General features: G+C 55.3%; 1 protein-coding gene across 2 annotated transcripts; it reads right to left on the bottom strand.

Annotated features, from left to right (window-relative positions):
* Positions 1–187: 187 nt before the first annotated feature.
* On the bottom strand, positions 188–25,091 carry FZR1 (fizzy and cell division cycle 20 related 1). Of its 2 annotated transcripts, none has more exons than XM_028519271.2 (14): positions 24,890–25,091; positions 9,844–9,978; positions 8,102–8,227; positions 7,934–7,997; positions 7,722–7,849; positions 6,966–7,048; positions 6,379–6,562; positions 5,504–5,569; positions 4,831–4,933; positions 4,503–4,687; positions 4,067–4,300; positions 3,589–3,693; positions 2,852–2,953; positions 188–2,582 (listed from the first exon to the last, which is right to left on the bottom strand). In XM_028519271.2, exons 2-14 carry the CDS (start codon positions 9,910–9,912, stop codon positions 2,541–2,543), a joined length of 1,491 nt encoding a protein of 496 aa, XP_028375072.1. In that variant the 5' UTR covers positions 9,913–9,978; positions 24,890–25,091; the 3' UTR covers positions 188–2,540. The 2 variants fall into 2 exon arrangements, with proteins under 2 accessions (XP_028375072.1, XP_028375073.1); XM_028519272.2 differs by having other exon boundaries at positions 2,861–2,953; positions 24,890–25,090.
* Between the last annotated feature and the right edge of the window lie 1,276 nt (positions 25,092–26,367).

Raw genomic sequence — 26,367 nt, 5'->3', positions numbered from 1 at the left:
GAATGCAGCTCAGTTCAAGATGGTAAGCTCTAAGTTACGCACATTTTACCATGATTTAAAAAATAAAATCCAGAATCTGCTTTCTGTTCACCACCCCCACTTGGTCCTGGCTGGTCACCAGCCTGACAGAACCTCCTGTGGCCTCCCTGTGCACCTGCACCAGGGGTCAGGTCCCCACACAGCAATCTTCCCTTCTCGACTCAGTACCAGGATTCCCACCTCCCCCAGGGTAGAGGCCCAGGCCCTTCCAATGGCCCACAAGGCCCTGCATGACCTGCTCAGGCCTCTCCCTGCCTCACCGCCTCTCTCCCCCCACTCACTCTGCTCCAGCCACATGGGCCTCCTCACTGTTGCTCCAACACATCAGGAACTGCCCTACCCAGGGCTGCCTGGAAAGCCCTCTGCCCAGGTGTCTCCTGCTCTTTTTCAAGCCCTTCTCCGTTTCCAGGTTTGTTGCAAGCCCTGGATTCAAAGCTGTCCCTTCCCAAAGCCTCCTACCTCCATCACATAGCACACAGCTCCCTCATACCCAACAGAAACTCCACCAGGGCAGGTCTTGGAATATGGTCTGTTTTGTAGTCCCTAGTGCCTAGGACAGGGACCTCTCTTTATCTGGAGGGAAGGGCCTGGGGTGCTCCACCAGTCCTGAGCAGCTGCAAGGCCCTGCTGGTCTCTCACTGCTCTCACTGCTGCACTGGCCTCTGCCTCACCCACAGCTCCTTTCCCAAAAAAGCTACCTTTGATGATCAAAGAACACATGACAGACCTTGCCCTACTCCACCCCACCCATCAACCTTCCCCAGGTGTAGACACTGGGTGAGTGACACCCCCACTGCTGGCTCTAGTCCTGTTAGGTGGAGGCGGCAACACCACCTGCCCTGCATGAGAGCTCCTGTACAGCCTGTAGCCCCTAGGAGGCCCTCCTTCCCCCACCCCTACACCTCACTGCATGTGATCACCATCCCTGGCCTGTGGCACCTCTTCCTCAGCTGGACTGCAAGTCTGGTATGAGTGCACGCCGTCCTCACCCCCACTAGACCATGAGGTCAGGGACACTGGCATCCCTCAGACAGCTCTCCACCGGCACACGGGTCTCACACAGAGCCAGCGCTGAGCTCTTCGGCAGCTGCACAGGGTGAGGGAGTGGTAGGAAAAGGATTGTTTTCTTATTAAAAAAAAAAAAAAAGACACAAAAATGACGACCCATTGAAACGCACACATCTATGTACAATGTCCTTGCTTGAGGCTGTGGCACGCAGGTGCCGGGAGGGGGCAGGAGAGGTGGGGTCCCACCCTTCCCCCAAGCCCAGGCAGGTTCAGCTGATGGCCCCTCCTAAATGAAGGTTTTAAAAGCTGAGACGCCTGTCATCCCCAGGCATAGTGGGTGGGCTGGGTCCTCCCCAGCTAGCCTTAAACATTTCTGGAGCCCATCTACAAAACACAAAACAAACCAAAGTCACAAATACATATATACACATGCACATGTGGCCGACTGCAGGGGAGGGGACACTGGAGGAGTGGGGCCTCGAAGCAGAGCCAGGGTGACCCCCACCTCAGCCTACAACTGGGTGCACCTCTCTCCCTCCAATTTCTCCAGGTCTGGGAATGAGGTGGTGTCCAGGTACAGCTTGGGCAGAGGACAACAGGGTGGGGGCAGGGGCAGGGAAAATCAGGGAGCTTCTGGGGGCCAGTGAGCACCCCCTCCCTGGCTCCCCCGTGGCCATGGACACAGACAGGGCACAATGGGACAGCTTGATGGAGGAGGGCGAGGCACCACCCTGAGGTCGCCTGGATCTGTACACTCACAAGGCACAGGCACTACAGTCCTGCTGGTGACAGAGCTCAGCTGTGACCCCATTAGTGACAAGGACAGTACAGGGTCAGGGCAAGCACATGACGGCAAGTGGACCAAACTTCAGTTTTCCTTGAACAAGTCCATCTCGAGATGACCTCCTCTGGTACACAGCCTGCCTGGGGCCTGCTCCTGACACCTGGCCCCTAGCAAAGTCACCGGGATGGCTGCCGGCACAGGGGCAGCAGAGGTGGCCACAGAGAGACCTAGCAGGAGTGTCCTGTTGATCCATGGGCTGACCTGAACCGTCCTACTGCTGGGCCCTTCCCTGGCTGACCGGCTTGGCGTCCAGCTGTCTGTCCTGTCGCAGGCGTGGGTGGTGTAGCAGTGGTGGCGAACTCATGCTTCTGAGAAGAGCATGCAGCCTGACAAGGTGGTGATGGACACAAAGGGAAGCAGGCAGGGGTCCAGAGAGGCGTCCATCCCCATCCTAGTGTCAGAGCTGGGGCCACGGAGCTACCCAGTGTGGAGGGAGCTGGAGCCCGAGCCTGCCGGTGCCCGACCACATCCCCGCCCCAAACATCGCCGACAGGGTTCGCAATCAGGCTTTAATGAGAATCTTCAGGGTCTCTCCGGGCCCGGCTTCCCGCCCACCCCGGCTGCTTCCTCCGGGGACATGTGCGGGGAGGGAGGGTCATGCATGTGATGACAGGTGGTGCTCCTCTGCCCTGATGGCTCGGCCCATGGTTTACCGGATTCTGGTGAAGAGGTTGAGAACGGACACGGATTCCTGCAGGGCACACAGGAGGGAAAGCTGAGCTGCAGCCGGGGGAAACGGGCTTCGGGCGAGAGGAGGAGCAGGCACCACTGTTCCCTGGTGCCCTGAGCACCCCGGCTTGGGGTGCAGAGTGAGGCAGAAGTAGAGACGGGGGTGCAGGGGTCCCAGGGGGAAGTCACAGCAGAGTCTGGTGAACAGGGCTGCTCAGGTGGCAGTGGAGACAGCCCCCGGGAGAGGCCGAGGGGACGCGCACGGGGAAAACACCTGGCGCTGATACCGACCCACTTTACCTTTGTCGAACGGGTTTTGCTAAAGACATTCCAGAACCTCAGGGTTTCGTCGCCAGCACCAGTGACGATGGCCTCTCCATCAGGGGACATGGCCTGTGGGAGGAAACCCTCAGTGTACTTGTGCCCTGCAATTGGCCCCAGGGATGGCATCAATGACGGGAGGGGAGTGCTGGGGGCTGGGTTCCCACCAAAGCCAAAACACAGGACGCCCCCATCCCCCACCCAGGAGGGCAAGTCTGTTCTGTGCACCTGGGCAAAGGATACAACAGGTAAGCACATAACATTTCTTCCAGAAAGAAAGAAAAACCCTTGTGGAGGGACTGTGTTGGAGGAGGGGCTCCTGTCCCCAGCACATGCAAGTAAGTAGGTGATGAACTATTCTCAGAGATTTTCAACCACTCAGAAAATAGTGGAATGGGATTAATTGTGCTTTCTCATACACATAATTTGGTAATAATAAACGAATGTGTGGAGATCGCCAGCAGGGCAGAGCTGCCCTTCCTCACAAGGCCAGGGAGTTCAGGAAGGGAGACTCAAAAAGTGATGACACAACCAATGTTTGAAAGCAGAACGAACTCGCCTTGCTGTTGGATTCAGATACAGGAGCTGGCCTAGATGACCCCGCCCCTTACCTCACAGACCTAGGCCGGGGAGGCTGCCGGTTAGGTCTGCACCCTGCCTTCCCCAGGGTCTGGCGCTGAGTCTGGGACCCGCCAGTGCAGACTCACCAGGTACAGAACCCGGTAGGAGTGCCCAGTCAACTTGGCCACCTGGGTCAGGGACGGGTACTTCCAGACCAGGATCTGGTTCTGTGAATAGCCATGCGTGCTCACCTGGGAGATGGAGAGGGTGCTGTCAGAGCCTGGGGCTTGCCGCCCATGACCCCAGGACTCACACAAAAGCCTGTCTACTATCCCTGATGCACACATTAAAAAGCAAAGATATCTGGACCCACCCAGCCCCTTGCCCCCAAACTCCGGTTGATGAGTGGAGGGGACAGGAAGCTACATTGCACCCAAAGCTCAGGCAGCCTCTCCTGGTGGTCAGCAGGCATGGGTGCCTGGATCAGGAACAGGCACTTCCAGACTGTGGTCTGGTTCAATGACCTGGGTGGTAGGGGCCGGGCTTCACCCCAGGACCCCAGGGGAGGTTGTGCTGGGCTCCTACACTTTCTCCTGCACGTCACAAATTGTGTCCAATACTCACCAGCTCATTGGCATGCTTGGACCAGGCCAGGTTGCACACCTGGGAGCCTGTGTCGATGCACTGCAGTGGCTGCCCTGTGAGTGTGTTCCAGAAGCGGATGCAACGGTCGGCCGTGCCGCCGCCAGATGCCAGCAGTCCATGCTGGTGTGGGGACCAGGCTATGGCCTTCACGGCCGCCAGGTGCTCTGTGTACTGCTGCACAGGACTCAGACTTGAGTGGTTCCAGACCAGCAGCTGCGGGGGGCAGCAGCTGTGAGGCCCCCGGTGGCTGTGGTCCACAGGCAAACCCCCAAGGGGAAGATGAATAGCCTTACCCCAACCCATTGTGCTCCTCCCTTGGGGGCACACCCTTGTCATCCCTGCTCTATGGATGGGGGAAGGCCTGGTGGGTGGGTCAATCCAGAGGTCGGGACAGTAAGGGGCTCAGGGAGTCTACCTTGTTGTCATTTCCTCCTGAGGCGAGGAGCTGGTGGTCTGTGGACCACTTGAGCCCACACACCTCCTGCCGGTGGCCCTGCAGTCGCCGCTCCAACTGCAGGGGTGGGGTGCGGATGTCCCTTTGCAGGATCATGCGATCCCGACTCCCGGACGAGAGCTGGTCAGCATTCCAGGCCAGGGCCCCTAGAGACCAGGCGGAAGGTGGGGTGAGGCCAAGGCCTGGCCTCTTGGGAACAGCGTGCTCTGAGAATTGTCACTTGCTCGTGCCTAGTGTCACTCCCGTCCCCTGGGATCACAGCCACCCGTCAGGACCCTGGGCTCCTCACCGACACGCGCCGTGTGGCCTTCCAGCATGGAGAGCTTCTTCCCTGCAGCCGCATCCCAGATCTGCACGAAGCCCTTATGTGTGCCGACAGCCACCAGGTTCCCCTAGGACCAAGGACCCGGGCGAGAGCGGGCATCAGGCCCGGGTGTGGAGACAGACTCCCTGGATTGTCTTCTCCTCCCTCCTTGCTGTGGGACCTTGGGGCCATTTCTTTAAAAGATCTTTAATATATGTCCCTTCGTGTCAAGGGGACAGCCCTGCCCCCTCCCTCCCTTCCACAACTTCCTGGTTAGATGGTCACAGAGAGCATGGATTTGTCAAAATCCAGCCAACACACAGTTAAGACCCACGCACTTCAATGTGTGGACTCGCCTGCTTGAGGCCAGGCTGCCTGCTGGCTGGTGTCGGGGGATGGAGCTCTGTGGGGCTGTGGCCAACCCTGCATCTCTCTGTCTGGCAGCCCTGCCAGCAACCCTGTCGTTGTAACAATCTCTATCAGGCTGGGGACAGGTGGGGTGTAGACATCACCCTGGGGCTTGGACAAGACCTCCAGGCTGGGTTCTGGCTACTCTGGGTCCAGACCCCCGAACACTGTGGAGGGCCCTTGACAGCAAGGCCCAGTCAGATCTCCCCTGCCCAGCCCCACCCCGCTGGGGAGCAAGCCGTGTACTGACCCGCTCAGACCAGCCCACGGAGGTCACTGAGTCCCCTTCCACAGAAAGGTCACAGAGCCGGGTCACCTGTGGAAAGGAGGGAGCAGTCGGTGTGCGCTGTTGTGCTGTCTGCTGATCCTTCAAGGTCCTGACCATCCACTCGTCCATTCATCCATCTGTTCATTCATTCATTCACTCAGTCACACCTCAGGCCCATGGGCACTGGCATCAGTGCTGGCACTTGAGATAATGAAGCTGGGGTGCCCAGGAGGCTGAAGGCTGCAAGGGACACATGCCAGCACAGGGATGAGTGACTGCCAAGTCTGGGGAGGGATCCTCAGGTGATGAGGACTTCACACAGATGCATCAAACACCCAGGGGTGCGTCCAACAGGTAGCAGTCCTCTCTAGAGGGAGTCACCTTCTCCTGAACCCACTTGCATTAATCTCTGGAAATGCACCCCCTGCCCCAGGGCATTTTCATAGGTCCAAGCCTATGGTGGGCTTGGCAGCAGCTCAGAGTTAGTGCTGTGGGTGGGGTAGGACAGCCCCCAAGCTCAGCCGGGCCCAAACACCGATCTCCCTTCCTCTGCAGACACTGGCAGAGGGCAAACTTGGGGAGCAAGGGCTCCAAATCAACACAGGAGACAGCCCACAGCAGGAGGGGCACAGGGGGCCCCACTCACACCTGCTGACTACTCCTGAGTTCCAGTCTGTACTTGGAGGGTAGGCCTCAGGGACGAGAGGGCAACGCAGTGCTGCTCTGGGCTTGGGAGCACCAGCCATGCTCATCCTTCGCACAGGCCAGCCTGGCTCAGCTACTGGAAGCCTCACCCCCAACCCCGAGGCACACACATGCGAGTACTTGTACGCATTTGCAGGCACCGGGGCACCCACCTGGCTGGTACAGGCACTCCACAGGTACACGCAGGTGCCCAGCCCCACACTGAGCACATTGAGAGATGACCAATCCACTAGATTCAGGTAGAAGTCATCCTGCAGCTCAGGTGCATCTAGAACCTTGAAGGGGATCTTGGAGATTTTGCGGGTGGGTTTCCGGGGTGACCGCAGTAACTTCTGGCTGTAGGGAGAGCCAAGACAGTGATTCTATGTCAATCAGCCACGTGGTTAGCAATACTCCTTGGCTAATGTCACTACCCCTGGTTCACATCAGTCCTTGGTGTACCTCCTCCCACTCATCCTGTCCCTCTGTCCACATGATCCCAAAACTGTGGGTGCCCCCATGGACATAAGCATTTTACCCTCAGGCGTTTGGCCACCCCAAACCTTAAGAGCCACACTGTCCCCTCTGCTTGGCACCTCCTCCAGAGGGGTCTCCCTGACTCCCCCTTCCCCAGTCTGGACCTAAAGCCTTCAGGCCAACAGTGTGACTTGGTGAGGGGTCTCAGGACTAATTGCAGCTCTTCCATACTGCCCAGCTACCCACCCAGCCCCGTCCCCAGCTCTCAAAGACCCAGACTTACCTTTTGTTGCTGACGGGGGACAAGGAATAGGGAGACACGTCATTGCCGTCATCAGGGCTTGAGCGCTTGGTACTGAGGGAATACTGGGTGGGGGGTACACACCTACTGAGTGGACACCCTGGCCCCAGAGCTCAGGAACCTCAAACCCCAAAGCTTTGACACCCTGAGTTCTTGGTGGCTGGGTGAGAGAGTGGCCCTTGGTGCTCATCCTAACCAGGAGGACCTCTAACTGAGGGTGTCCTGGGTTCCAGGAACTCAGAGAAGCAAACCAGGCCTCCCCTTGGCAGTGACTGACAACATGCTCAGTCACCCTTGCAGCCACCAGCCCCTTAGCCACCTTGAAGGACCAAAGCCAGGCCCTTTCCAACACTGCCAGGGGCCCCCATGACCTGGGATGGCATGAACCTGCTCTACAGGGCAGCTCTCCTGAGGCCACTGCCCCTTCACCCGGTACCTGAGCACCTGCCCAGGGTCACCTTCGTCTCAGCAGGCATCCAGGAGGGTCACAGGGCAAGCCTTGGGGTTAAATGGGCTTGGTCCTGCCTTCTCCTGCCCTCTCTGGGGTTTGAGGGCCCCAGCCGGGCTGGTGCGTGAAGAGGAGGAACCCGGGGAGGCCGGGCCTGTGTGGCCTAAAGGAGCTGCCACACAGCACCGGCTGCTGGGGTGAGGGCTGAGACTAGGTCAAGTCATGTAGGACAGAGATCTCTGTCCCCAGCAGTAAGCCGTGGTCAGTGTGGGCACAGCTGGCAGGCTCACCGTGAAGAGGCCCTTCTTCTCGGGCGTGGAGGGCTGCAGCCTGCGGTCCTCTGTCTGTGGGTCCTGCACCTTCTCGATGCCAGCCCCTAGCAGCTCATTCTTCAGCAGGGCCGAGTAGGCCAGGCCATCTGTAGGCAACCAAACACATTGAGAGGCTGGGGTGGGACCAGGCAAGGGGGTGAAACAGAGGGTCTGGGGCCCTGACTCCTGACCTTTGCCATTGTCTGAGGTGGCATCCTTGGCTTTCCGGTTCTGGCTGGGAGACTTCTCATTTTCCTGTGGGAGGAGGAGGGAAAGGAGGGAGGAGTGAGCTGGAATGGCCTGGCCCTGCCCCAGGCGGCAGGGTCAGTGGTACTTCTCCCCCCACCCTCTGCCCTCACATTGATCCTGTGGAAATTGACACTCCAGTTGGCACCGGCTCTTGAGGGGATGAAGCGGTCCCCGTGCTTGCTGGGGGAGGACACAGGGGAGTTGGCAGGCGTCAGGGTCCGCCGCATCTCTGAGACCTGAAAGGATAGCAGGGTGAGGCTGGGTGGGAGCCCCAGCCTGACCCACTCCACCTGCTGCACTTGTCCTCTGGCCATTGAATGAGGGGTTCAATCTTAGAAACCCAAGGGGCAGAGGTAAAACATCTGGGTAAGTAAGTCATGGGTGGGACCCTGCTGGCAGCTTCAAGAGGCAGGAAGAGGTCAGTCTGTACTCGGGTGCTTCCCGACAGCAAAACACCAGCACACTACAAGGTGGCTCTGTTTGTTTCTAAGCAGACAGGGAACAGACAGTTAAACTGTTGCCCTGTCACCCCCATTTCCCACACATGGGGATCTTCTCCCACAGAATGATCACCCCACCACCTGAACTAAGTCGTGAAGGTGATGCATTGCTTCTGGCCAACCCTCTGACCCCACTCAGTTGGCTGGTGAATGTCCTTGATCTACAAGCAACTTGCTGTGGGTTGAACTGTGTCCCCCAAAAGGGCAGGTTGAAGTCCTAACCACTGGTAACTGGGACGAGTTCTTATTTGGAAATAGTGTCTGCAGACTGAATTGAGTTAGGACAAGGTCACAGTGGAGCAGAATGGGCTCTTAAAATGAACACCTGGTGTCCTTGAGAGCCGGAGGCACAGAGAAGACAGGATATGAAAATGAGGCAGAGACAGAAGTGATGGGTCTAAAAGCCAAGGACTAGACCTGGCCGGGTAGCTCAGTTGGTTCCAGCATCGTCCTGATACACAAAGGTTGTGGGTTTGATCCCTAGTCAGGGCACATACAAGAAGCAAACAATGAATGCATCAATAAGTGGAACAACAAATCGATGTTTTTTTCTCTCCCCCAATAAATTAAAAGCCAAGGATTTCCAGCAACATCAGAAGCTTGAAGAGACAGGAAGAATCCTCCCCAGGCTCCTTAGCCCTGTCACTCCTGCCCTATAGGCTCCCGTGTCCCAGCACCGTGTCCCCTCCCACGTCATCCTGGTTACCCCCAGGCCAACTCCCCTGCACAGGTTGTGGAGCTGGAGTGGAACCCCAGCTGTGCGATGCTGGGCCCTTCAATGTCTGGTCTGGAAAATGGGAAGGTGGCTCACATTCTGCCATCCCCAGTCAGTCCTAACTACAGCCCCACGGGAAGCGCCGGTGCCCCCTGCGGTCTGGGAGGCACAGGTGCAGTGTAGAATAAGCAGTGGGGAGGTATGCTGAAGTGCTGATGGGAGTTCATGCTGAGGTGGGCTGTGGCATCGCCATGGAGGAGTTTTGGGGGAGGATTTTTTTAAAAAGATATTTATTTTTAGAGAGAGGGGAAGAGAGGGAGAAAAACATCCATGTGAGAAACATCAATAGGCTGACTCCCCTATGCACCCCATCCGGGGGCCAAGCCGACAATCCAGGCATGTGGCCTGACTCAGAATCGAACCAGTGACCTTTCACTTTGCAGGATGACGCCCAACCAACTGAGCCACACGGGCCAGGGCCAGGGTGAGAGGATGTTTTTCACCTGCACAGCACCTCCTTCTGTTTGCTGAGGGCTGAAGCTCAGGGGCCAACCACACCCCCACCCCGTCTTCTGACGCTCCACCAGGCCAGGCCAGGCCAGGCCAGCGCTGGTAGGGCTGACTGCCAGGTACTCACACAGGGCATCGTATTCTCGTTCTGGATGACGATCTGCCGGAGGAGTCGCCGCTCATAGTCCTGGTCCATGGTGAGGCACGGCAGGTATGGCTGCTGACCAAGTCAGCCTGCCAAGTTCTGCCAGCCAAAGTCAGCCTGGGGCAGGAAGGGCAGGACAGCTCAGCATCATGGGCAGTGGTCTCCACCACCACCTGGTGACCACAGGGCACTTCTTTGGAACAGCTGAGGCCCCTACCATGTGACAGGGTTCTCCCTCCCAGGAGCCCAGAGCTCAGGCCTGGCTGTACCCCAGAGGCTCTGGAAGTCACAGGGAGGCACAACTGAGACAAACAGGACTTCTCTCTGTCCTCCGCAGGGCCATTATGACAGGACCCTTCACTTTTATCCTGGCTGTAAGGGCAAGGCTCCCCCATTCCTGCCCCCAAAGCCTTGCCCCAGGTCCCTTCCTCCTCTAACCCAGGCCCCCCATCTCATTGCCTTCCTGTTTCAGATCCTCTGAGGCCATGGGCCACTCAAGGGCTATGTGGCCTGAGAGGGAGGTGCGAGGCTGGGCACAGATGGGCAGTACCACTGAGGGTTGTTCCTCAAGCAGGGCAGCCTGTGTGTCCTATGCACAAAATCGGTGTGGGTCAATATGCACTACAGAAGTCTGCTGGGGCTGATGGGGACCAGGGAGGCCTCTCTGAGGAAGAGGAAAGCTCACTAGCAAAAAGAGGCTGGAAAACAACATTTTAGAGAGGAAAGAGATGTGAGGAATGGCTGTACGCATTCTAGGATGGGGCAGAGGTGAGTGGCAGCCTCAGAGAGAAGGGCTGTTCTCTGCAGTGAGGATGGCAAACCAGGGGCCAGGCACAAGCCAGACCCACAGCCACACCCCTGGCTGCTTTCAGAAGAAAATGTTTGCCAGTCCGGTCTGGAAGGACCTCCACCAGGTGGTGGAGACCTCAGCAAACAGAAGGAGGGGAGGAAGAGCTAGAGCCTGAAGGCTGTGAGATGTTGAGGTGGGCCTCTCCGATGGATTCCTGGGCCCATCACAGAGACCACGTACACTGTGTGGCCGAATACCAGCTCTAGCCTGCCAGGTCCTTGTCCCTCACTTTCATTACCGGACACATGGGGCCACCTTGATGCGGCCCAGTCCTGAAGCCAGCAGCTTGGTCAGGACACAGCACCAAGTCACTGGTCATCACAGTGTATGCCTGCCACACCCCACATTAGTGGGCTTGCACGTTTTATCTTGTGCTCCCCCTGCACAGCATCATGAACCGGGCACCCACACCCTCATGCACATCAGGATGTGAAGACCAAGGAAGGGCAGTAATACCCCAGTGTGCCCACAGCCCTCCCTCCACAGCCTAGAGCCCCTCTGAGCCTGCACTAGCCTGCAGCCCCAAGTCCCACTGTCCCCCACCTCAGCAGACAGCAGGCTTCCTGCTTTAGTGAGAAAGTGGGACCACAGCACTTCAGCCCTCTCCATCTTAGATAAGCTGTCGGGAGCAGCCACCCCTTCTTGGCTACTTTCTTCCTGTCCCCTCCACCTACCCTGCCCTGGCAGAGGTCCCCAGACACATTTCAGTCCACTGTGGCATGGGAGAGACTCTTAAAAGGGCTGATGGTTGTCTCCCTCCTTTGGGTCCTCCTTACCTCTCCAGGGGCTGGGCCACACCCCCAACCTCTACCTCCTCCTGCCAGCCCAGCCCAGCCTAGGTCAGCCCTGCGTAGCTGGAAGTTCACCCATTGGCTTGCCCCAGAATGTACCTGCCTTCTTCACCCAACAGGTTCCCCCAAATGACTAGGCCTTGCTGACCAACTCCCCAAAGTGTGCCCTCACCACACCTGACCAATCCTGTGGCAGCAGAGATAAATGGGATATGGGGATGCCTGTGTCTGTCCCAGGTGGAGGCACCTGTTCAAAGGACAGTTTCCCCCCCCAAAAAAGGCCCAAATCACCTCGATGACCACTGCACCGGGCTGCGTGGAAACCAAGGCTGAACTCTAGGTCCACCTTGACTGAGCCTCCTTTGAGTGGGGTCCACTGGGGGCTGAACACAAAAAGGAGCTGCCACAGCTCTGTTCCAGTAAGTTCCAACCATCACCAGGCGTTCTCCCAGAGGTGGGCCAGTTGATTCCCCCTCACCTCGCAGACTGAAAAATGAGGCCCAGAGAGGCTGGCTAACTTCCCCCGCTGGCACTGCCAGGGGCCTCATCTGCCTCCCACCAGACAGTGAGCCCTCAGGGGACAGGCTGGAGGCCATCATGCCTTGGTGCCTGTGCTCAGCAGCCACCCCTCCCCATGTCTTTCAAACGCAGTGCAAGCCACCAAGCTTCTGCTGCCTAAAATGAACTGTTCCAGACAGAGCGAGCAGCTCGTTCTCCCCAGGCAGGGAGGCTCAGAGCCAATGGAGTCTGGGAGAGTGAGAAGCCTCCCCAGGAAATGACCCTAGGGGACTCAGTGCAGGGACCAGTCACATTGTGGGTGACAGTTGTTTAAACTTCTGGGCCCAGATGAGCTCCGTTCCCATGGAGACCACCTCCATTCACAGACAAACGGCACCACGTTGAGGCCGGTGGGGCCGGTCTGCTTCATAAAGGACAGCCGGCCCCAGACTATAGCTGGGACGTGCTCCGCAAACCAGAAATTAAGCAGAGTCCAAAATGCTGTAGTCTCCTCAGAGACAGAGAGTGGGAGACTGGCGAGACTGGCTTCCCAGGGCAAGTTAAGAAGCTCAGTGCCATACAGCTGGCTGAGCGCTACAACCGTCTTGAGTCCAGAACGTATGTCCAGCATGGTGTACCTTCCTGTCACCAGCACATCAGCTGCCCCTCTGCCTGCCTGCTACATTTGGATGTGGCCACCTACAGAAGCCCGTGCAGTAGGCAGCCTCTCACCATTTAGACTTGGTTGCGGAGGGCCAGAGAGTTTCCAGAAATTCACCCACATGTGTAGGGTCTTAGTCCCTGGGACCTGTGAACATGTCGCTTCACATGGCAAAAGAAACTTTGCAGATGGAATTAAGTCAAGATCCCTGAGATGGGGGATGATCCTGGATTAGGCAAAGGATTCAATGTCATCACAGGGTCTTCGTAAGAGAGAGGCAAGAGGGTCAGTCAGAGATGGAAGAGACAGTGCTATGGGCTGTGAGGACGGAGGAAGGGGCCATGAGCCAGGGATGCTGCGCCTCTAGAACTGGAAACGGCCAGAAACTATTTTCCCCTGGAGCCTTGGGAAGGGCCCGCACTGCCCACGCCCAAGACGGAGTCTCAGCCCTGTGAGACCCATGTCAGACCCTGGCTTCCGTTACTGTGAGGTAAGTTCATGTTGTGTTTTTGTTTTTGTTTTTTAAGATTTTATTTATTTATTTTTAGAGAGGGAAGGGAGGGAGATAGAGAGAGAGAGAGAGAGAGAGAGAGAGAGAGAGAGAGGAACATCAATGTGCAGTTGCTGGGGGTTATGGCCTGCAACCCAGGCATGTACCCTGGCTGAGAATCGAACCTGCGACACTTTGGTTTGCAGCCCAGGCTCAATCCACTGAGCTACGTCAGCCAGGGCAGTTCATGTTGTTTTAAGCCAGCAGGTGTGTGGTGACTTGTTACAGCAGCTGCAGGACACACATGGAGCAGGACAGAGGGAGGTGGTGGCCACACCGTGGAGTTCCTTCCCGGGTCTCTCTAGGGGGTGGCTGCTGAGAGGCTTCCTGAGGTGCCTGCGCCTAACACAGGCTCTGGGAGCCTTCTCTCTGCCCGGCCCTGTGTGGCCCACTGCAGACGGCTGACCAACCTTCTGTCTCACTTTTCTCTCCATAACCACCACTCCTCCGACTTCGGAGATCCCTGTGTCTGTCGAAGAGGCACTGGGTCTTCATTCCACCAACACACATATTTTCTTAGTGCCTGCCCAGAGGCCTGGGGCAAGTGCCAGGGTTGTGCAGGCAAAGAGATGAACATGGTCCCACCCTCCCGAGCTCTTTCTATACCAGAGGCAGCAGGCCAGAAACACGGAACTAGGTGGAGAATGATTTCAGGTGGTGGCACCTGCTACCAGGGAGCCCATTTAAAAAGTGGCTCTAACATCTAGTTATCCAAGAAAGGCCAAGTTGGAGGGGGTAGGGATGGGGCACTAGATCCCAGAACCTAGCCTCGGATGGTCTCTCCAAGACCAGGAACCCACTGGGGCAGGGACCCCTGGGGTCGCAGGCAAGGTGGAATAGCTCTTGAACTAACTCTTCCCAGGCTCTAACCTGGGCTCTAACCTGGTAAATTGAGGTAACATCCCTGACAGGGTGAGCCTTCCTGCCGCCCTCCTGGAGCACCCTGCCCCACACCCCTCACGTGGTTTTCCTGATGAGGAAGAAGGTAGAGGGGGGCACAGACGAGATGGGCACAGACCAAGATCTCAGGAGAATGGCACCTAGCAGGTCCAACCAGACACAGACACACACACACAACCAGACCCGCCCAGCAGCCCAGAAGCCCTGCTCCAGCCTGCAGACCAGCTCATTTGAGAGCACTGAAGGCTGTCCTAGTCCAAGGACCGGGACCTCAGGGGACACCCACACCTCAGTGCCAGCCTGAGGATCACCCCCTTCCACTTCCTCTAAGATTGCTGCTTGCTGCACCACAGAAGAACAAAAGACCCCAAACCTGTAAGAGAAAAGGCTGGTAGATTAATCACCAGAGAAATAAAAAGTGTCTATAAGGCAAAGACACCACAAACAATGTTTTAATAAAAAACAACTAGGAAAAATATCTATCACCTGGAGGACTGACCAAAGTGGCACAAGACATGAACAACCAATCCTGGAAAAAGTGCTCACCCTCACTGTTGGAGAAGGCAGTTCTACCTGCCAGCCTCCGCTGATTCTGAGATTAGGGGACACGCCCTTGCCACTAATGCAAGGGGACTGCTTGCCTGTGCTGTTGGCAGGAGCTGAAACTAGTACAACTTCTAAGGAAGGCAGTTTGCCAACTGCTTGCAAAATCTAAAAAAGCACATCCTTTTCAATGTCGTGTTTCTACTTCTAAGAATTTGCCCTCAGCAACTCCAGGCGTGCGTATGCAAAGCCCTGTGCATGGAGCTGCTCCGTGCAGACAGCTTATGAGAGCAGGCCATGAGAAATGACCTCAGCAGCTGCCTTGAGGGGACACTGCAGCACAAAGGGCAGGCCTCAGGGTCTCGGGGACCCACTGCCTGCGAGAGCAGCACTGTGGGGCAGGGAGAGTTCTGGAAGGCTAGAGAACAAACTTGTAGCAGAAGTTGCTTTAGGAAGAGGAACTAGAGGACAGGGGTCAGAGGACGGAGGAAGCCTTGTTTCCCTGTGTCATGAGAACGTGTCAGCTATTCAGAGATGTAAACCAGCTGGGAAAAGATGGGACCGCACAAGCGCATGATGTGACAGGAAGAGTCTCAGTGGTCAGAGCACAACTGGCTGTGCACCAGAACATTCTGCTACCTTTGCAGTATGAATATTAGAGAAAGTAGTGATTTCTCTGTTAACAAGTAGTCACTGAACACAATCTGCAAGGCCTTGTGACTGGGGAAGGGGGAGCTGGGGGCAGGGCCTGTGGCAGCATGAGAATCCTCGTCTTGGAGAGGTACTCACTTTGCTGACCTGGGAGGCTGTGCCCTAAAGGGTGCCAACTGCAGGCTGGTGACCCTGGTTGGGTGAAGTGGCCAAAGCCCTGGCTGCCCCGTTTCCCATGGCCACTGTTCCCTCTGCAGGGTACTGTCAATGGGTATCATTCACACACCAAGCCAGCCCTAAAGAGGAGAGCCCCCCTTTCCCTTGGGTACCCTAGAATGAAGGGCCAGGAGGCCTGCCTTCTGCCACTGCTTCAGACAAGCCTCAATCTGTTCCTCTGGGGAAGGGGCACAATCTTTTTCACTTGAAAAGGTTGCAATGAGGTCCCCGCATGGCTAGGGCAGGGATTGCCTAATGGCCTGCAGCTGCCCTCCTGCATGACCACATGTACACCCTGGCCAGGCCAACTCAAGTGGCAATGGAGCTGGGGCCTTGCTTTCGACTCAGCTGCCCACTGGCGCACTGCGACCTCCTGAGGGGGCTGTCCCTGCTGCTCCTGGTTACCCTGACCTCACAGGTCCTGCAGGGCTCACCTGGTTCTCACTCACCAGATACTTAATGAAGACAGGTTACTCTGAGTATAATGCCAACAGTTCTCACTGGAGTGACTGTGCCCCCAGGGGACACCGGGCAACGCCTGGGGACATCTGTGGTCTCATGGTGGGTAATACTCTTGGCACCGAATGGGTAGAGGACAGGGGTGCTGCTCAAGCCCCTCAAAGTGCCCAGAATGGCCCTCAGAGAGAATGACCCAGCCCCAGTGTTGCAAATGTCAAGATACCACATCTAGAGCCAGGCCACAGAGGATACTTGCTGGCTGAGACAATGGCACACATGTGGGCTGACCCTGGAGTCAGCCCGGCCAAAGGGGCCTGACGGCAACCCTGTGCCAACACCTGCGAGTCTCTGTTCCAGCTGAAGCCAGTGGTGGGCTGGGGCCCCATGTAAGGAACAGCAGGACTAGAAAGTTTTAATGCCACTGAGTTATCCACTGGCCTCCCCCACCTTACCAATGAGAAAAGGTGGACGGGCCTGTCTGGGCACAACTGATGACAAAGCACGCAGCATGTCACAAACTGTCTCTGAGGCTTCCTCAAGGGGGACGCGGACATGGAGGGCAGTGCTGCAGGTGCGCAGGGCCTCCAGTCCAGCTAGGCACGGCATAGGCACACACCCTGTGAGCTCGCAGCAGGCCCGAGGCCCCTGGGGTCAGAGCGCTCTTACTTCCTGAAGCCAGGTTTCAAGCCTTGAGGTGTTGCTTATCTCGAAAAACTGGTCCCCACTGTTTTTGTATTTTGTAAGGCTCTTAAAGGAGCCAAAGGAAATGAGACATTCCCGTGACACATCTTCCATGACTCAAGTGTTTTCAGGCTGACTGTGGTCCGGATGTGCTACCTACAAAATGGGTTACACCACAGTCTACCCTCCAGCAGTGCTGACCTAGGGGTCCAGTCATTCTCTGTGGGGGCCATCTGGGGCACAATCGGGGGGTGGAATAGCATTCCTGGTCCTAACCCCTCAATGCCTGAAGCATTCATGACAGCCACAAATGCTCCAGGTGGAGGTGGAATGACTGTCCCTCTGGGGAGGAAGTCACACCAGCCAACAGTGAGAGTGGCCAGGTACTCACCCGGCCACACCCTGTGTGGGCACCAGGGTCCCAGGTGAATGGGACACTGCTCCTGGCCACACAGAGAGACCATCAGAACACAAATGACTATGACAGTGGCAAACCCCACTTGCACCCCTCCATGGGCCAGCACAGCTCAAAGCACTCAGCGGGCTTTACTTAATTTTGTCCCCAGCCGTGACCTTCTCCATTTCTCACACTGAGGAACTCAGGGCGCCGGCAGTGGGTGCAGCTGGGGTTGGAGCCCCACCAGCTGTGACCGCTCAGGTCACAGTGCTCCCACGGCTGGTGGTCCCTCGGCTCAGCACAGAACACATCAGTAGCCTAAAGCTCAAAGGACTGCCCTGGATGGCTCATCACACCATGTGTGAATCTCTACCAGGCACTTCCTGCAGGAGTCATCCAACTAGGGGTCACAATGACAAATGACTAGGGGCTCTCCATGGAACTGTCATCTTGGGGCAGACTTTCACAGGTCCCTGAAACCTCCAGAGAAAAGTGTTCCTGTCTGACGGGCACATAGGTGGAGGAACTAGGAGACCAGGAGGTGGCTCTAGGCATCCCCAGACCACCCATGGGCCTTGAACCAAGCCCTTCGTCTTGGGAAAGATGGGGGATCACTCTAGGGGCCCAGGGGCCATCGTCTTATTCCCAGCCATTCTCTAAGAGGCTGGTGAAATTCCATATGATACAGACCCAATCAGAAGCAGGGGAGCTGTCCAATTTTCTGCTCACCTTGGATCTGGGAGGCTACGAGACAAGTCCCTGGCCTTGTTCTTTTGCCTTGGCTCAGGCAAGCCTGTGTGTAGCCCTTGAGGCTCCCTCCACTTCCACTACAGCAAACCAAAACACTGTACAGCCAGTCAGCCAGTTACTCAGTGTGTAGCAGAGGAAGGGGAGGCTTTGCAGAGAGATAGACCTGGCTGTAAGCGCTGGCTTCAAGCCTTACTGGCTGCATAGTTTTGGACAAGCAAGTTCTCCTCTCTGAACCTGCCTCTTCATCTAGAAAGTCGGGATAAGGGGATAACACTGCCTATGTTGCTGTGAAGCCAGGCACAACTTCTGTGAAGCATGTGCCTGACTCAAAGGAGATGCTAGGAAGTGGGAGCCGTTCCATGGGCCCAGGGAAAGGTGCACTATAGGTCCCAGACACACCTGCTTCCTGCTCCTCCATCACACAGTGCGCCTGGGCAGTGTGACATGGGAGGTGCCCTGGTGACCACAGATGCTGCTGCTCCAATGACTTCTTGGCCACAGCTGCAGGCCAGGTGGCCAAATGGGGCCCTATCTCCTCCCATGCTGTTGACAAAGGTGGAAATGACAGCTGCTCTTAAGAGTCTGCCTTTGAAGCTCAGTGGATTCAGCGCTGGCCTGACAACCAAAGGGTTAGTGGTTCGATTCCCGGTCTAGGGCACATGCCTGGGTTGCAAGCGTGGTCTGGTTGGGGTGCATGTGAGAGGCAACAAATAGATGTTTCTCTCACACACTGATGTTTCTCTCCCTTTCTTTCTCCCTACCTTCCTCTCTCTCTAAAAATAAATAAATAAAATCTTAAAAAATAAAGAAAAAACATGGGAGGAAATGGGCTGCCTGGTCTGTGGTCTTACAGATGTGAACTCTGGACTGGAACCCGGGGTGCCTGGCCCCACGACAGATGAGGCACAAACTGGGACTTCTGAGGGGAGTGGCCGCACCCTGAGAGAACACAAGCTAGTGGCCCCTCACCCCTAACAAAAGCAAAAGCACGCAGAGGGGAGCTGGCACACCTTTCCTGGGTGGCTGATGTAATCCGCCACAAGCCAAGTTCCTCTGGGGTCCTGTGGTGGGGGCGCCTGAGGAGCACACTCCAACATGCATGTGTTCACGTGCAGGTAGTCCTAGGAGCTGACCATGGAGCTGGAAAGTAGAGACCTGCAGTCACTGACTCCCCAGACCCACAGACCAGAGGCTGAGAATTCCATCGACACCTCTTCTCTGGACCCACGGTGACACTGTTGGCAGAGGGGCTGCACACACCCCAGGTGAGAACTGCTGTTCTAAGCCCTGGAAACAACACCTGAAGGTAAGCCCCTACCTTTCTGTCTCCCACCTCTCTGCAGAGTGAGAGGCCATTTGGGTCTGCTGCAGCCCAAACCCCAAGTAAAGGAAGAATGTCAACTTGGGCATGATACCCAAATGATTTATGATCATTTATGTGATCCTGTGATTGATGTCAGAGGGCTGACTCCCAAGGCTGGATGGAGCCTTAGAGGAGGTCAGACTAAGCCCCATCAGGTTCCTGGAACCCTCTCACAACTCTGCATCTGCCTGTACACCTGCAGGGACAAGGAGCTCACCCCCTAACAAGCAGCCTGAATGTCAGAAAGCCCTTCCTCAGTCTGTCTCACTGCTATTCTCATCTATGGATCCAAGGTGGGGGTGGCAGAAAAAACCTACTATGTTTAGGGCAGGATTATCTCCCCCACTCTCCCCTGCCAAGCACTGTCATCAGGGATGGGTCATTCTCTGTGGAGCCATCCTGTGCACTGTGGGGAGTTGAGGAGCATCCCTGGCCGCCATTCAATGCCAGAAACACCCTCTATTGTGATAACCACAGAGGTCTCCTGATGTGGTCCCCGGTGGAGACCCCCTGCTTTAGGGGAAACCCTTGGAGAAACAGTTGCTTCCATACACCAGCAGGCTCCATATATGAGTGCTAACCTCTCTCAGTTGCTCAGCCCTTCTGAAAGGGCAGACAGGCAGACAAATACCCTCTACCCAGCCATCTACCCTTCTCCCTACACTCACCATTCTATCCTCCACCCAGCTGGCCTCTCCTTATTGTGAGAGACAGCACAAATGCACCCTGGTCCTTTCTGCAGCGGCTGACAGGCCCCATAGGGAAAAGACCTCCCTGAGAGTCACAAAGCAGTGGTTCCCAGATCCATCTGATCTAGGAAGAGCACGCATAAAAAGGCACGGGGTCCAGAAGGAATGGCCTGCAGCTTTATAGAACCCTATAGCAGCAGTCTGAGGAGGCTGGGGCACGGAACGTATGGGGCTGGAAGAGGGATGGACAAGTGGGAAGGCCACAAGGGCAGTCTCCTAGGGCTGGTGGCTGGAGGTGGGAAAGGGACCAGGGGTCAACCACAATCAGATATGGGTTTAGAGGCTGGTAGTGGTGTAGTGTAGAGGCCAGGGAGAGAGGTGGTGAGCAGGGGAGCCAGCGAGCCGGTGCCTGCCTGTCCACGTGAGAAAGGAGGCAGTCCTGAGAAGATGGGGGTTATGGACAGAAGGGGCTCCTTGTGAGGCTAGGGTTATAAGGGAGGAGGTGTTGGACAGATCTGAGGAAAGGGTGACCTCTTCTGGACACACTCAACCTGAGGTGCAGAGGAGAAATGAACATTCAGGAGATGATAACTGGTCACTGGCTGCGTAGACCTAGAGTCCAGGAGTCAGCTTTGAGCACCAGCAGCAAGCAAGGACAGAAAGCTGAGGGTGAGGGGCAAGCCACTGAGGAGCATATGCCCAGGACCAGAGGCGTCTGAGTCCAGATCAGTCAGAGCCACCACACAAGAACCTGTTCCTGACTGTTTGTAGCAACTCCATCCACAACAGGCAAAAGGTGGAAGCAGTTCAAACATTAAACAAAATGCAGCTGCACACTGGAATATTATTCAGCTATGAAAAGGGACAGAGCGCTGACTCATTACAACCCTGAAAACATGATGTTCAGTAACAGGAGCCAGACACGTGTGATTCCATTTATGTGAAATGTCCAGAACAGGCACGTCGACAGAGACAGAAAGTGGGTCTGTGGTTGTCAGAGGCAGGGGAAAGGGGGATGGGGAGTGACTGTCAGTGGGGAAGGGGTTTCTTTTTGGGATGATAAGAATGTTCTGGAACTAGATAGTGGTGACGGGTATACAAATTTATGAACATACTGAAAACCACAAATTGTACACTTTAAATGAGTGGGTTGTATGGCATGAGAATTGTATCTGAATAAAGCTGTTGCTAACACAAATTAATAACATAATAAAAAGCAGGGCCGGTGAAAGAGATAGGAGGACAGGGAGAATGCACAGAGAGCCAGGAGAGTGGGTTCTACACTCTACTTTATTTGGGCAGGGGCACCACTTACTACATGTACTGCTTGAATGACGCAATGCGCAGTGTGTCCTGTTGTTCCAGTCACATGTGAGGAAACTGGGGCAGGAGAAAGTAGCCACTCACCCGAGTCAGTCAAGGGCACAAGTGTCCTAGCAAAAGTGCCACATAAGGGGGAGCTCTGGCCATGTGCTCAGTCCCAGTGCTCAAGAGAGGTCTGCACTAGATGAGGAGCTGCGGGACTTGCCCAGCTCCTGTCTGCAGGCATGGGCAGGCGCTGAAGTGACCCGACCCTCAGGGAGATAGAGTGAAGGGTGGACAGGGCCATTACCAGTGGAGCTGATGAGCAGGGGGCCGCTGAGGCTGGTGACTCGATAGAAATCAGACCACAGGGAACTCTCAGGGCAGAAGAGGGGCCACCAAACACTCCTTTCCCAGCTCTGCGGGCTGCCTGTACCAACCCCAGAATGGGTCTGGCCCTCAGCATCCACTCAAGCCATGGGCTCCAGCTCCAGCTCCAGCCTCGAGAAGGCACTGTGCAGGCTCCGGAGACGAAGTCTCTGCCCTCCCAGGACTCATAGTCTGGACTCTAGTCCAGGGTCTCCCCCATCAGTGCTGCTGACGCTGAGGCCAGGTCACTCGCTGTGAGGTGCACCCGCTGCGTGACAGATGTCCCCAGTTGAGAACCTCTGCTTCAAGAAAAACTACAGGGGACCTGCAGCTTGGCCAGTTCCTAAAACACCAAGTCCCTTGATCTCGACATCAACCAGAAATCCCCAAGTTGGCCCTCCAGAGAGAGTGACTTTGGATCTTCATCCTTCTCAGTGGCACTGAGCAAAAGGTCCCCACAACTAAACCCACTTTGGACCTCCCCAAACTCAGGAGTGCCAAGTGTACAAAACCTGCCTGACAGAGGTCCCAATAATTAGCACTGGTGGGTGGGTTCTGCTGAGACAGAGGAGATGGTGTGAAATCAATGCAGACCCACTTCTGAAGACTCATTAGGTTTTCCTGTTTATTTCCAATTACTCCTCCCCCAGCCCCAACCCCCACCACCATCAGTTAGCACATGGGGTCTGAGTTATAGAGCGGGGCGAGAAGGGGTGTCGGGACTGTCCAGCACAGACAACTGAGACACTGGCCCAAGCTGTCCAAGGCCTGGAGCCCTGGTTTAGGCAGGCGGAGGACCGGACTCCTTAACAAAACCCTCCTGGGGTAATTCAACCTCACATGTTTCACAAAGACGGCAGTGGCCAGCACACCTGCTCCCATTCTTGATTCAGAAGGAAATGCCAGTACACTATGGCCAACACAGAAGGGACCCTTGACATCAAAGGCCCTGATGGCCCAGGAGAAATTCTGTCCAATGAGTAGTCTAGGATGTATTCTAGGGGACAATGTACCACTCTAGCAACCATCCCCAGAGGATCTCATCAGCTTCCACCATCCAAATCCTGCTCCCACCTCCAGGGGACACCACCCAACCGCCTTCTTTTCAAAGTTCCTCACACCTGTCTCCACTCCAGGGAGGTTGGGGTATGTATGCTAGGTGGATGATTTTTCTTTAGGTGAATAGTCCTCATTTAAAGTGTGGTAAGAAACCGTAGAGATTAAGAACCACAAATTGCCAGTTATAAAAATAGTAACAGTGTAACATACAGCATAAGGAATATAGTTAACAATACTGTAGTAACTATGGGTGGTGCCATATGGGTACTAGATTTGGCTAGTTCCTAAAAGCACAGATTAGGGCATGGGGTGGGGGCTGGTTTTGGCGAGCAAAGCTAGACCTGCTATTGGGTAGGCCAAAAAGTCCATTATGTTTTTTCCATAAAGACATATTTTTCGTTTTTACCAATAACTATTGATTTGGATATTTGAATATGTTGGCTATTTTCCATTATCAGCTTCTAGTGGTTAGAGGCCAGGGATGCTGCTAAACATCTTCTAATGCATAAGACAGCCATACAGCAAAAAATTACCCAGCCAAAATGTTGTCAATGGTATCAAGAAACTTCACAAACCATTTTTGACACGTTCTATCAGTCACAGCACCTCCTCCACACACTGCGCAAATCTTTCTGTGTGTTTCAGTTGCATTTTTGCCTTTCTTGAAATAATAAAGCATAATACACCAAAAAAATGTTGCATATTTTCTTCTATATTCAATATTAAAATGGCTGCACAAAAATTCACCAATTTTGCTAAGCTTTTTAAAAATGCATATGATATGACAGCTGTCACAATATAATCTAACAAAATTGTTTCAAGTGAAATAAAACTAAGCACTCCTAGACCCATTGTATGGAAAAAAACAACGGATTTTTTGGTCAACCCGGTATTTGCTGAACATTTGTGGAGGGTAAGTGTGGGAAGGAGGTGGGAGGTCATGAGTTGTAGATGGCTCAGGTCGGGGAGGTCATGCAGGGCCAGGTTTGGGAAGGAGGCTCAGATATGGGGAGATCACAAGGTATACGAATGTCTAATCACTATGTTGTATACCTGAAACTAGTAATGATACTGTATGTCAACTATAAAAAAAACACCTATATTAAGATTGGGTGGTGGCGGTGGTGGTAAAGGGCAGATACGGCCTCACCAGCAAGAGGCATGAGAACATCTCCTGGTGGACTGGGATAAGGGGACCTAGTTCCCAGCCTGCAAAGCACCCTGAACAAAAGGATGATTTGGGGGGAAAACAGGCTTAGGCTGGACATTTGCAGTGGTGAGTCTCAGGCACTGGGTTGGGGACGGGTCTAGATGGTGCAAGACCAATGCAGGAGTCGGGCGGGGCACAGTTTTTAATAGGAGAAAACAGCTCTAGCAAGGGAGGGCAGTCCACCCTTGGGGCAGGGCTGGGAGTTGTGGGGGGCCTGGGGTGGCTGACTTGAGCTTGCAGGAAGAGAGAGACCTGTCTGGATCTCAGAGCAGTTGGGCACAGACAGGTCACCTTAGATTTTTGTGGGGTCAGAGCCAAAATGGGAGAGCTTGATTCTGGGTGGCTGCAATGGGTCAAGCTGGAAGTGTAGAGGATTAGAAAACAGAGGAGCTGGGAGTGCGAGGAGCACTTATGCATTCAAACCGCATTGCCCAAGTGCTTCTGTATGTCAGGAGCGGAGAGGGGTGCGGTGAATACAACGGGCGCCCAGACAGACAGGGTCTCCACACCTCAGCCTGCTTAATTCAGGGTCCATAAAGCTCAGACTGAATTTTAGTGGGGCGAGGGCTGGTTCGAACCTGGGTGAGTCGCAACAGCTATGGGGGACTGTTTAAATTTGGGCTGGGATAGTAGGAACTTGGAAGACCCGGGTTTGACAAGCCAGAGATGAATAGTACAGATCAGGGCATGGGCCCACTGTTCTGGGCGTGGGATAGGAGACTTTCCCTCGTTTTTGACTTTGGGGGGGCAGGACTTGGTCCCATGTTTATAAAAGGGTTGTGGAGTAGAGGGCTGCAGGTGGCCCGGGTTGGAGAGATCACTCAGGGCCGTGTTTGGGGGTGAAGCTAGGATTTGGGAGTTAAGACGCTAGTAGGATGCTGAGATCACACTTGGCCTAGCTTAACTTAAGTGGCGAGGTTCGGGGGTCCTGCAGCCTCCTGGATGGCCCTACGTTGGGGGTCGCAGCATGGCCGGTCGGCTCGGTTCCAGGGGGCTCTGGGTTAGTCCGTGCCGCCGTCCGGCCCGTCTCGGGGGACGCGGCTCGGGCCCGGGGGGTGGGGGCGGGTCCCCAGATTCCGGCCACCTCACCTGGCTCGCTCCCGTCACCCGCTGGCTCCGTCGGCCCCGCCTCTTCCGGCGCCGTGCCGCGCCGCGCCGCCTCCACTGTCCGCAGCCCCCCTGGGTCTGGCTGCAGCCGCCACTGACGGGGTCCCCGGTTCCGCGCTCCTTAATATGGCGGCTATCGCGGCTCCGCGGCCTCCCGCGCCCTCCACAGCCGCGCGCGCTCCCGCGGCCGGCCACGCCCCCGCGCCGGCGCGCTGCGTGCCGCCGCCACGCCCCCGCGCTCCCGGGCCACTCCCCTCCTCACGGGACTGCGCCTGCGTGCGATGGGCATCGCGGCAGGACGTGACGTAGCCCGCGATTCGAATCAATACAGGAAGCGCGGGGCCACGCGTTGCCAAGGGCAACCGCGGCCGGTTGAGGACCTGGGGCCGGTTGGAGGTGGCTCCTTGGAATATAGAAAAAAGCCTCTGCTTAGTTTAGGGCGTGGTTCTTAGTAGCGGGGTGGTCGCAGAAACCCGCGCTCAAGGCCAAGGCCTCCATAGGTGGATGGAAGCTAAACCAACACGGCAATGAGGCAGTCACACCAGGGATGGACCCAATGACAGGTGTATACGCCGGACAACAAACCCTATTACCTACGGACGTTTCATGTTTCATTCAATAAACACATTGCTTCTACTGAGTGCTCCGCCAGGCCCGCCAAGCAGGGAACTCTACAGATAAAATCTCTGCTCCAAAAATGGGTAAAGGATCCCAACAGGCAATTCTCCAAAGAAAATAAATAGTCCATAAGCACATGAAAAGATCCTTGCTCACCAGCATTAGTCGTTAGGGAAATGCAAATCAAAACCACAGTGCGATACCAATTCATGCGTATTAGGGTGACAATGATAAAAAAAAAGGACCCTCCCCCACCCCAGAGTATAACAAGTGTTAACAAGTGTTGGCCAAGACGTGGAACAACTGGAACCCTCACACATGGCTGGTAGGGATGGAAAATGCTGCAGCCACTGTGGAAAACAGCCTGGTGCGGTTCCTCAAAAAGGTAAACATAGAGTGACTATATGACCCAGCAGTTCCACTTCTAGGTATATAGCAAAGACAATTAAAGATGTGTCCACAGAAATATTTGTACACGGATGTTCATAGCAGCATTATGCATAATAGGCCAGAACTGCAAACAGCCCATCAACGAGTGAACTAATTAATGGATAAACAGAATGTATCACGTCCATTTCATGGCATATTGTTTGGCAATAAAAAGGAGTGAAGCACTGACACTCGCTGCAAAGTGAATGAGCCTGAAAACGCGATGCTCAGTGAGAGAAGCCATACACTAAAGGCCACACAGTATGTAATTCCACATACACGAAATGTCAAAAACAGGCAAATCTTGTTCTAGGATAGGAAGTGGATTTGTGGTTGTCAGGGGCAGTGGGATAGGGAGGAGAGTAGCTTTTAGGGACTTCCTTTTTGAGGTGATTAAAATGTTCTAAAATTGT

Source organism: Phyllostomus discolor, chromosome 8 (genome assembly GCF_004126475.2).
Source record: "Phyllostomus discolor isolate MPI-MPIP mPhyDis1 chromosome 8, mPhyDis1.pri.v3, whole genome shotgun sequence".
In the NCBI taxonomy this organism is placed as follows: Eukaryota; Metazoa; Chordata; class Mammalia; order Chiroptera; family Phyllostomidae; genus Phyllostomus; species Phyllostomus discolor.
The sequence above is the reverse complement of the archived record's forward strand: the minus strand, read 5'-3'. Positions and strand labels throughout refer to the sequence as shown.